Source organism: Strongylocentrotus purpuratus, unplaced genomic scaffold (genome assembly GCF_000002235.5).
Source record: "Strongylocentrotus purpuratus isolate Spur 01 unplaced genomic scaffold, Spur_5.0 spur5_scaffold_4, whole genome shotgun sequence".
Taxonomy (NCBI): domain Eukaryota; kingdom Metazoa; phylum Echinodermata; class Echinoidea; order Camarodonta; family Strongylocentrotidae; genus Strongylocentrotus; species Strongylocentrotus purpuratus.
The window spans coordinates 28,274,509-28,285,681 of NW_022145610.1; the positions used below are offsets into that span (position 1 = coordinate 28,274,509).

General features: G+C 36.0%; 1 protein-coding gene across 1 annotated transcript; it reads left to right on the forward strand.

The window, feature by feature from the left end:
• The first annotated feature begins 1,910 nt into the window (after nucleotides 1-1,910).
• LOC585400 (GDP-fucose protein O-fucosyltransferase 1-like) lies at nucleotides 1,911-9,844 on the forward strand. Its single transcript, XM_030997286.1, has 8 exons — nucleotides 1,911-2,063; nucleotides 4,291-4,409; nucleotides 5,172-5,311; nucleotides 5,790-5,794; nucleotides 6,365-6,539; nucleotides 7,054-7,249; nucleotides 7,938-8,171; nucleotides 9,136-9,844. Exons 1-8 carry the CDS (start codon nucleotides 1,922-1,924, stop codon nucleotides 9,349-9,351), a joined length of 1,227 nt encoding a protein of 408 aa, XP_030853146.1. The 5' UTR covers nucleotides 1,911-1,921; the 3' UTR covers nucleotides 9,352-9,844.
• The last annotated feature ends 1,329 nt before the right edge of the window (nucleotides 9,845-11,173 follow it).

Here is an 11,173-nt window from a genome sequence, read left to right on the forward strand (position 1 = left end):
AACCCACCTTTTCCACAGGACTCCCCCTTCTCTGATCTCTCTCCCTCTCCCCCTCTCTCCCTCTCTCTCTCGCTCTTTCTCTCCCTCATAACTCTTTCGCCTCTCTCTTTCTCATACGCCTATCTACCTACCTTTTTCTGTCTTCCATATCTTTGCCCCCCTCTCTCCCCCCCCCTCTCTCTCTCTCTCTCTTTCTTCTCTCTCTCTCTCCCTTGCCTTGTTCTTCCCTTTTCTGATCGAATTTATCTTGTACCTTCTTCAGTAAGATATCATCATTGAAGTTTACACAATACATGTTCAAAGTCTGGTTTTGAAATATAGTAAGTTTAAATCTTTAGTGTGATATTTTGATAGTTTAAGCATAACTCACAATTTCCGCATGCGCATTCCCATTTCCTTAAAAGTATAACTTTATTTATTGTACTGTTTTAATATGTATGTGGCACTATGAACTGTAATTTTGCATACACAGTAATTATACTTCCTCTCATTCTCCCTCTCCCTCTTTCTCCCTATGGCAAGCCGTTTTATCATTAAAACATATTTCTTGATATCAAGAATTCACTTCTTGATATCACAAAATCGAATTCTTGATATCACGAATTCAATTCTTGATATCAAGAATTACCATTGCTTTACAACGTAAAGTTATTTCTTGATATCAAGAAATATGTTTTAATGATAAAACGGCTTACCATAAGTTCGCGCCAGCTCACCACAACTCGAGGCTCCAACTCGGCTAAGTGGGAGCCCTGCTTAACTCCGCCATCAACCATCTACCACCTCTAGTTTAAGTCTACTAATATTCGTTTAAAGTACCGTTTTACTTCAGTATACTTCATCAAATTACACTGTTGGTCATAATGATGGAATATTTATTTTTACGCCAGTTTAGGGAAAGATTTAAAAAAATTATTTATTTCTAATAGATCTAGATAATGGCATACATTCTCAGATTTTATTGAATATTAATTTGCGAGTTTTTTTTTGTTGTGAATGCTTAATCATATGTGTGCTACTATGCTAATCAGCTAAGGGACCTACGTCCTTAAGTCATGATTGACAGTAATGAGTATTAATGCCTCACAAAAGGGCACTTATATATAGCTGATCGACACCATTTTTATCCTGGGGCCTCACAGTAACGAGGCCATTGCTTAGCCCCCTGAATCATGACTGTACGCAGTGTTTGCTAAGGTACGCGGCCGCCTCCACAAATCCCCCAAAACGAAGAAAATGCAATAAATTGTCAAAAATTCATTACATTTTCCCCCGGCCCCCAACAGGAAAAATTCCTCTGTGTGGCCATGCCTTGAACCATAATGCATGGCCCTACGGAGGAATTTTTCCTGTTGGGGGCCGGGGGAAAATGCAATGAATTTTTGACAATTTATTGCATTTTCTTCGTTTTGGGGGATTTGTGGGGGCGGCCGCGTACCCTAGCAAACACTGCGTACAGTCATGATTCAGGGGCTAAGCAATGGCCTCGTTACTGTGAGGCCCCAGGATAAAAATCGTGTCGATCAGCTATATTAGTGCCCTTTTGTGAGGCATTAATCCTCATTACTGTCAATTATGATTTAAGGACGTAGGTTCCCTAGCTGATTAGCATAGTATCCCACATATGATTTAGCAGTCACGCAAAACAAACACTCGCAAATTAATATTCAATAAAATCTGAGAATATATGCCATTATCTAGATCTATTAGAAATAATTTTTTTTTTAAATCCTTCCCTAAACTGGGTTAAAAATAAATATTCCACCATTATGACCAACAGTGTAGATGTCTCCTGAATCCTGTTCGAAATCAGCTGGCTAGACCTTATCGTTAGTGTACAATATGAGAATGATTAGTTTGTGGATAATTGTCCGTACATGGACTACTTTTCCTTTGTTTTCCTTCATTTTGCAGCTGGCTGATGACAGTAATGGATACTGCAAGCAAGCATATTTCTTTGATGTTATGTAGCCTCAAACTCTTGTTGCTGTTCTCACAAATCTTTGGATCTGAAACAAGTAGCGTTGACCCCAATGGATATGTAGTCTACTGCCCCTGCATGGGTAGGTTTGATAGTATACATATAATTCAGGTTTGCGACTGCATTTATGAATATGCACTGCACGCAGGTTGAGTCACAATCGGATAATGCACGAGGCTTGTCGAGTGCATTATCCAGCTTATTGTGACTTAAACCAAGTTCAAAAGATGAACTATTTGTTTTGTTAAAACAGATCGGAAATATGAATATAAATATGAATTCGAGAATTATGCTACAAACCTGATCAAAACGCCAAGAGTTACACAGTCATAGAGTCCACCATTACTGATTGTGCTTTATTACTGAATAACATCATACTAAGCATATCATGCAGTCATACATAAATTGTGATTGTGTGCAACAACGTCCTTGCCATTTGAAACCGATTCCATCGCCCTTCAATTTGCATAGGCACTAGAGATATGCATCTCAGCCATGCTGTATCACTTTAAAGGCCAAGTCCACTCCAAAAATAACTTACTCTCAATGGAAGCAGGAAAATCAGACAAACCAATCAAAGAAAGTTTGAAAAAAATCGGATATGGATGCTTAGAGAGTTATGATTTTTTGAAAAAGTCTGTAAAACTATGGAACAATGAAAATCACAAGACAAATTGGAAATTCACTCATGAGTCTGTGACGTCATGTCCTCACTACCCCCTAATTATTTTCTTTATATCGATGATATAAATGTCCTATTTCCCCCTTAAGAATCTTATTTCTTCACACTAGCATGCAAGTTAGATTGATAGTAATATGTTCATGTGTGGATGCACTAATATAGAGTATTTTTTCAGTTAAATCATGTAAAAAAATGTGAGTTGTGATAAACTATTTAGATAAAAATCAATAATTATGAATATACAATGTTCCGAAAATAATGTCAATTCTTCAAAGTTCATAAAAGATTTTGTGCAATTTCATCTAAGCAATATGATACAAATCCTATAACCTGGGCAAAGGCATCGGGAAGTCAAGTTTTGGGGAATAAAAAGAGAAATTAATGGGATTAAACTATATAAAGCGATTGATAAATAGTGAGGACATGACGTCATAAACCGATAACCAAATTGGCAATTTGTGTAGTGATTTCCATTTTTCTATAGTTTTACAAACTTTTTCAAAAATTCATAACTTTCGATGATAAACAATTTAAAACAAAAACTGATGATGATGTTGATCATGTTGATAATGATGACTCATGGTGAAAATAAAAATGAAAATATGCTGATGTAAATATGTCTGACACAGAAAACTTATATTTGTATATGTTTCTCATATTTGAACAAATTATGTGTACAAAGTATATTTACATGTACTTATATTAGATAGCTTAGACAGATACCGAGATGTGATTGGTCCAGAGCTCGTCACGTGATATCAATTGCGAGGATCCAAATTGTTATATTTTCCTGGCCGGTCACTTTTCGGTGTTATATTAACCGGCCGGTGAAATGAATATATTTTTAATCAGTGTATGTCGCCCTCTTGAGGACTGTATGTCACCAATTACACACGTTACACCATTACCGAGGGTCATTTAATTTTTTCAATATTTTTTTTTCATGAATTTTTTTTCCCTTGAAATTATTTTTTCCACATTTTCTTTTTTTCCCCAAAAATGCTTTTTTGGGTAATTTTTTTTTTTCCCGAAAAATGCTTTTTTGGGTAAGAATTTTTTTTTTTCGATTTTTTTTTTTTTTTTTTTCCCCCCCAAATTTTTGTATAATTTTTTTTTTTTTTTGTAAGGTTCTTTTTCTTTCTTGAACTATCTCGACGGATTATTTTTCCGTAATTTCCGAAAAAAAAAAGGGGAAAAAAAAAATTGGGGAAAATTTTTATTGGACCCCCCCCCCCCACACACAAAAAAGGGCTATCTAATATAACAGTTATTGACTGGCAGGGGGTATATAACATTCTTTGGACCTGAAGGGAGTTATATTTCCTCTCGTGACTATATTTTCCCTCAGCGCTGCGCGCTTCGGGAAAATATAACCACTTGGGAAATATAACTCCCTTCAGCGGTCCAAATAATGTTATATTACACCCCCTGCCAGTCAATAACTGTATAATATTAGAGGTCTATATTATTATTATATGTGTAAAAATCACAATTTTAAAGACCCCCCCCCCCCCCCCCCCCTCCCTTTAAAAGAGAAAAAATCCCTTTCTTATGCTTATCATGATCAGCCTTTTTCTTTTCTTCGGTAAACTGAAAATCTTATCCTTTTTTTTCTTCATTTTACCAGGTCGTTTTGGTAACCAAGGAGATCATTTTCTGGGAGCTCTTTCCTTCGCTCATGGTCTGAACCGAACTCTTATTCTTCCACCATGGAATGAATACCATACCAAAAACAATTGGCGTGCTGTAAGTTATTCTTTTCGGTGCAGGAATTTTCTTAGGGCTAAAATGATGACATTAATTCTTCAAATTGGCAACAATTATTTAATTATTTTACTGATATTGTTTAAATTTTTCCAATAGAATATCCTGCCCCTCAAAATAATGGGCATGGTTATAAGCTATGTTGGAAAGTTATAAAATTGCTTATTTTGTTTCGAAAAACAGTGATTTAGAGCTTATCAATTTGTTGCCATTTTAAGGATGTTAAAGTGTCTTTTTCCTTTTTTGAATTCCTGGCGTCAAATGCATTGTGGTCATGCAAAAAATAGTGGATACTGTGTGTACAGAAAGTTTGTCCTTTCCTCTCGTTCATGTGTTATATTTTTTAGGGATCTGAATCAAAGATTACTGAGGCAAAGCACAAAATGGGGAATGCCTTGTTTTGAAAGGGTAGGCCTATTCCTTTACGGTATTAAAGCTTATCTGCCATAGTTTACAGGAGGGATTAGACCGCCCTACAAGGTCACTGGACAGGTGGTTATCTCATCAACTCAGCTCTCAGTTAACATAAGAAAAAGAGGATCATGGGGGACCAATGGTCACCGATTAGGCATTGTTTGTTATATAGAGGGCGCAAGTAGCTACAAGTAGTGCAGTGGGCCTTTAATATATAGATCAAGCAAGTTGTCCACAAAATTGCATAACATGATCTTATGTTCCTTTTTTCATCTGTAGAAATAGCTTTTCAAAAATTGAACGTCTTATTGAAAACTCTTGCATTTCCAGGTTCAAATTCCCTTTGACAAGTACTTCAAGGTTGACCCGCTCCGTGAATATCACCGGGTCATCACCATGGAAACCTTCATGGAGGAGTTAGCCCCATCTGTGTGGCCAGAAGGGAAACGTATAGGTATGAAGATGGTCTCTTGAAAGACGGACTAATTTATTCTCGTATTCGTCATATTCAAACCGATGTTAAAACGTATTCATTCCGGTTACTCTTTAATATGTTGGGATCTTTCTTTTCCTATTTAAACGTACGGCCTGGTCACATTTCAAATAGATAGGGCGAAGGTGGCTGGATGGCCAGGGGGTGTTTCACAAAGATCCTAAGTTGAACTTAACTCCAAGTTGGACTTAAAGATTATGGAAGGCCATTTGAAGCCTTAAAATAAAATATATTTAATAGCGAAAATTCAAGTATTTTAGACTTTTTTTATAAATTCCACATCGAGAACACGTAATCTCCTTGACAATACGACATATGAATGATTTGAATCAACGTTTTGTGCCTTTTAAAATAACTTTCACAAAATATTTTCAAAGATGCTAATGGCTTTCCATAATTGTTCAGTCCAACTTAGAGATAAGTTCTACTTAGGATCTTTGTGAAACACCCCTCAGAATGGGTTTGATGAGGTGGAGATGTCCTAGCACAATCAAATTCAAATTCAAATTCAAATCCCCGTCACGGCACTACTGTCCTTTTAGTTCCCTGCAATGCTAGAGCGATGTCTTACATTATGAATATGACGGACAAAGAAAGAGGACAAAATATATAGTTCCTCATTCTACCCTCAACCATTGCTGTGGTAGGCAAAGGAACACCCCTTCACTGCTATTATGCAAAAATGTGTAGAACAGGTGTCACATGCATATTCACCTGTTCTACACATTTTTACATAATAGCATTGAAGGGATGTTCCTTTGTCTACCACATCAATTGTTGAGGGTAGAATGAGGAACTGTATATTTTGTCCTCTTTCTTTGTCCGTCATGTTTATAGTGTTAGCAGCCATGCTAAAACCGGGGTAATAACAGTAAAGCACCAGAAGTGTCAGGTATGACAAACACGAGTGCTTAACAAGAACCCACTATCATTAGTATTATTATCATTATTATAATTGTCGTTGTTGTTGTTGTGATGATGATGATGATGATCATAACGATGATGAGGTTCCTTCTTTTTTGTTGTTTAGGATTCTGTAACCATTTTAGAGATAAAACTAAAAGAGACTGCAAGATGAAAGAAGGTAATCCTTTCGGGCCATTCTGGGATAACTTTGACATCGACTTCAACGAGTTTGCAGAATATAGTCCGCTTTCTTATAATAACACACATGAACCACTTGCACGAGGAATGTGGGAAGAAAGGTATGATATCGTCATCTCAAGAAAGGGACACTTGTCATTGTATGTGCTTAGAATTTGAATATTATTCATCTAGTGTTTGTGTTATATTTGGCTTTGAGGCACTACGAGCATGGTGGAGTTGAAGAGCTTCGTGTAATTTAAAGTAGATTTTCAATAGAACAAATGTTCCAAACTATACGTTCCTCAATTTTCTGAAAACTTGTACTGAAAAAGCAGACATATTTACTGAAGACTACATTTCCAAATATTATCTATAACAAGACCTACCGGAAGGATGCCAGGTATTAAAGCTGTAGCACAGCTGACAGTCATTCCCATTTTGGAGGAATTATATATAATTTGTAACTGTCAAACTAATATCATGAACCCTTTATAGATAACTCTCTTCTTCAGATAACTGTAATAACGTACAAAATACATCTTTTTCCTAAGCTTTCTTTTGGAGATTTATAATTTTAGCTTTGTAGGATCGCGGGTTTGTGTATGGCGTAATGTTATCTTTGGGATAATCCAGATTTCCAGTTTCAGAGTATCCAGTGATTGCGCTTCCTGGGGCTCCGGCCGCCTTCCCGGTGACGAGGGAGAACAGAGAGCTCCATCGATATCTCCACTGGTCTGAAGAAATCGAGAAGCAAGCAGATAAATTCATCGAGGAGAATCTCTCTGAGGGACCATTTGTTGGGGTGCACATACGACAAGGCTCAGACTGGGTAAGTGTTAAGCCACGGTCACATATGAGGCAGTATAACCACAGCATTATTTAATTATTTAATTCTATTCTCAGTATTCTGTCTGGACTTTTTGAGAGCAAGTTTTGACTGGATTTTAATTGAAACGTTCATTAATACAACTTCATCGTGGCCAAAGGCCGAATTGCAAAACCTTTTACAGATTAGAAGATACAAAGTATATACAATCACGATAATCATAACATACAGGTACACAAACAATAATAGAAGAACATTCTACTGAAATAATTGGTATTAAACTAGATATTTTGGGAGTTGAGTAAAAAAAAAATGATGTTATATAATTAAAGTGAAAAACATATAGGTGTACAGGATGTCGGTGCTCTTTATAATCACTAATCAGTATTGTACATTGGGTTAAAGGAAGACTGATATACTATACAGCTACATGTATTTGAAAACTGGGGGCAATACTGTGATTACAGAGCTCTCATGGAGAACAGTATTAATACTGATGAGGTTACCATAGGTAAACAAAACATATTATTATCTTTATTATGACTAGAAAATAAAAGAAGTAATGGCGCACTACTCAATAATGTAATCCTTCATAATTATCTAAAGCATTCTATACATTCAAAACTATTTCATATCGTTGTCAGCAAATATATTTTAATTTATATTCTCACTATTCTCTTGATCCACATAGATTAATGCATGCAGGCAGGTGAAAAAAAGCGCGAAGCAACGTTTTGCTTCGCCTCAATGCCTTGGTTACAATAACGAATTTGGCAACTTGACAGACGACCTGTGTAACCTATCGTTTGATCTCGTCAAGGAACAGATTAAAGCCGTCGTCAAGAAGATAAAAGCTAAGGGCGTGTTTATCGCATCTGATGTGGAACCGGACATCAAGGCCCTGAAAAAGTTTCTGCCTTCAAAGGTAAAAAGAATGAAGAATTTTTTCTGTTTTTTCTAATGTATTCATTCATTCATTGAGTCAGTCATTTTATTTGTTTATGTATTCATGTACTCATGTATTTATGAAATTATGTATTTATTTACTCATGTAAACAAATATCTTGATGAGATATGATGAAAAGAAAATTTAGTGTAAAAGCTGTTTTGCATTTTTGCATTCTCTTAGCATAATGGAAATCATACAGTTAATAACAAGACAAAGGAAAAATAACGATAATAAATGTAATAAATAGAACTGCAATTGTGTTAGAACTATATACATACAATGACGTCCGTCTTTGCTGTCACTGATCTTGATAAAGGTTGAAGATCTCGATAGTAGTTTGAAAGAAATTTGTAGTATACAGAATAGGGAAAATAGAAATACACTGCTAAAAGTGGAGCCAAAAATGGCAAAAAATGACCCTTGGTAGGTCACGCATGGGTGATTTTGGAAACAGAGTGACCGCAGTGACCAAGGGGGAAACCTACGAAGTCTGAAAAGAAACTGGATGGACAAAGGGACGTAGAAAGTGATCACAAGCTCTGCGTGTAAAACAGATGGGATTGGCTTGACGAAGAACATGCCAGAACAGAAATAATCATTTTGGTAGAACCATCCTTTTTAAGGATTTTTTTTTTTTTTTTTTTTTTTTTTTTTTGGGGGGGGGGGGAGGTTAAAGCAGTTTTTTGCTTGCCTCATTTAAGCCTTTACTGTTGTGTATAATAAATAACTTGTCCTATTCTTTTGAAAACATGTGGTCATTCATGAATAAGAAAAAAGCCCCCCCCCCCAAAAAAAAAAAAAAAAAAAAAAAAAAAAAATGTTGTTTTGATTTTTGCTTGCATGTTGTCGAACGAGAATTTGGAGGAACTAGAAAGTTATGAATTGATCTCCTTTGACAGATATTTGTAATTCCTGGATATTTTGATTTTTACCCATTCAGGTGAAGGTGGTCCAACACAAACCATCTGAGCCACACGTTGACCTTGCCATTCTAGCCAAGTCTGATCATTACATCTGCAATTGTGCCTCGACATTTTCAGCGTTTGCGAAAAGAGAGAGGGACGCAGCAGGTAAGCCCTCATCCTTCTGGGGATTCGGGGAAGACTACGAAAAGATTAAAAAGAAAAAGTCAAAGAAATTTCCCGATGAGTTTTGAGGACTGCTACACTACTTAAATTAAAAATTAAAAAACATGGTTTTGAACATTGTTTAGAATTATTGTGTGAACATTCTATGGAAATACTTTGATCAGATGCGTTCCGACTGTCAACATCCTCATCCTTATCCCCATCGAATAATCTGGTCAATGTGACTGGTATACCAGACACATTGCGTCAAACTTTTGTCATATAGTGTTAAAACTAAAGAGCTGTGAAGCCAGCTTGAAAAGAGTGTTGATCACTGTGTGTTTGAATTTTTCAAATGTTCCAGTTCTGCACTTTTCATAAAGGCTGCTTTAACTGTACACTCTTGTTTGGCCACAGTGGATATGTGCCTCTGTTTTACTATGTGCACTGTGGGTTACATAGTGTTGCTCTCAATTGGTTAATGTGTCACAGTGGCCAAAGTAATTCACATTTTGCCAATATTTCACTGTGGCCAGAATAGTTCACACTTTGCCAATATTTCACCGTGGCCAGAATAGTTCACACTTTGCCAATATTTCACCGTGGCCAGAGTAGTTTACATTTTGCCAATATTTCACTGTAGCCAGAGTAGTTCACATTTTGCCAATGTTTCACTGTAGCCAGAGTAGTTCACATTTTGCCAATATTTCACTGTAGCCAGAGTAGTTCACATTTTGCCAATGTTTCACTGTGGCCAGAGTAGTTCACACTTTGCCAATGTTTTACTGTGGCCAGAGTCGTTCACACTTCGCCAATGTTTCACTGTGGCCAGAGTAGTTCACACTATGCCAATGTTTCACGTTAAAATATCAAACATACTTTTTGTGGCGGTTTACCACACACTTTATCTGCGCAAGCCCTGGTTCGAATTTATCAGCAGTATAAAAGAAATGTTTGGGTAGTTTGTTGTGTAGCATATAAGAGTAATGTAAACATATTATTTATCCGTTCATGTTTTTTTTTAGTTTAAGTGAACTGTTTATAATCTGGTAATCTATCTTGTCAATTATGTGACTGAAATATTTGTTCATGCTGATGCTATTTCTGAAAGTTAACTGTTGCAGCTGTAGAATGAAAACAGACCATTTACTCGTTGAAAAGTATTGCTTATTCAACTACAATTTAAGGAATTTGAAGTGTGGTGATGGGTACAATATATAGTAGCATAGAGTTGTGCTTTTTAAAAATTCTCTTCTGAAGCTATTTATTTTAAAAATGCCAAATTTATATATCGTATCTGTATCAGAAGACAATTTCTCGGTCAGGTTCACTATACTACAAAATGGAAAAGATTACCTTCTCATATTTTGATTTCACAAAAGCAATCAAGTATTCTCATCATTGTAAATCCTTGCATGGTAGTCCACAGGAGGTTTCAATATGTAACAGTGACAAGTTGTGATTTTTGTTGTACAGGTTTGAAAATATGTAAAATGTCATTCTAAAAAAAAAAATATGTTGATTATTAGTCATAAATTTGTTTGGAATTGCTTCAAAAATATGGCTCAGATTGCACCAGAGTGCATTTAAGAACCATAGATCTAGAGAGCCTTTAAGCAAGCCTTGGAGCCTGGCCAAAAGGGACTTTGTGATTCGCATAGTCACATCAGTTCATAGTAATGACATGCCTTTTCCATATTCAAATTTTACATTTTTGCCCTTTTTTTTTATGTGGCGCACTCTGATTGAATGGTTACATCTCTAAATCTGCTTCTACCAACATGGTTGCAAATATTCTCGAGAAATCAATCTATAGCAATCTCACTAGCTTTGTCCACCGCCTATTGAAATAAAGTGAACATTACCATTTTATCATAACAAACTGATCATGATTTACATGGGATGTACTGC

Bases quoted from the DNA above. Each gene is read 5' to 3' on its own strand.
- LOC585400 (XM_030997286.1), top strand. From the start codon at position 1,922: ATGACAGTAATGGATACTGCAAGCAAGCATATTTCTTTGATGTTATGT. The intron at 2,064-4,290 runs GTAGGTTTGATA...TCATTTTACCAG, and splicing joins AGTCTACTGCCCCTGCATGG to GTCGTTTTGGTAACCAAGGA. The intron at 7,250-7,937 runs GTAAGTGTTAAG...TGATCCACATAG, and splicing joins TACGACAAGGCTCAGACTGG to ATTAATGCATGCAGGCAGGT.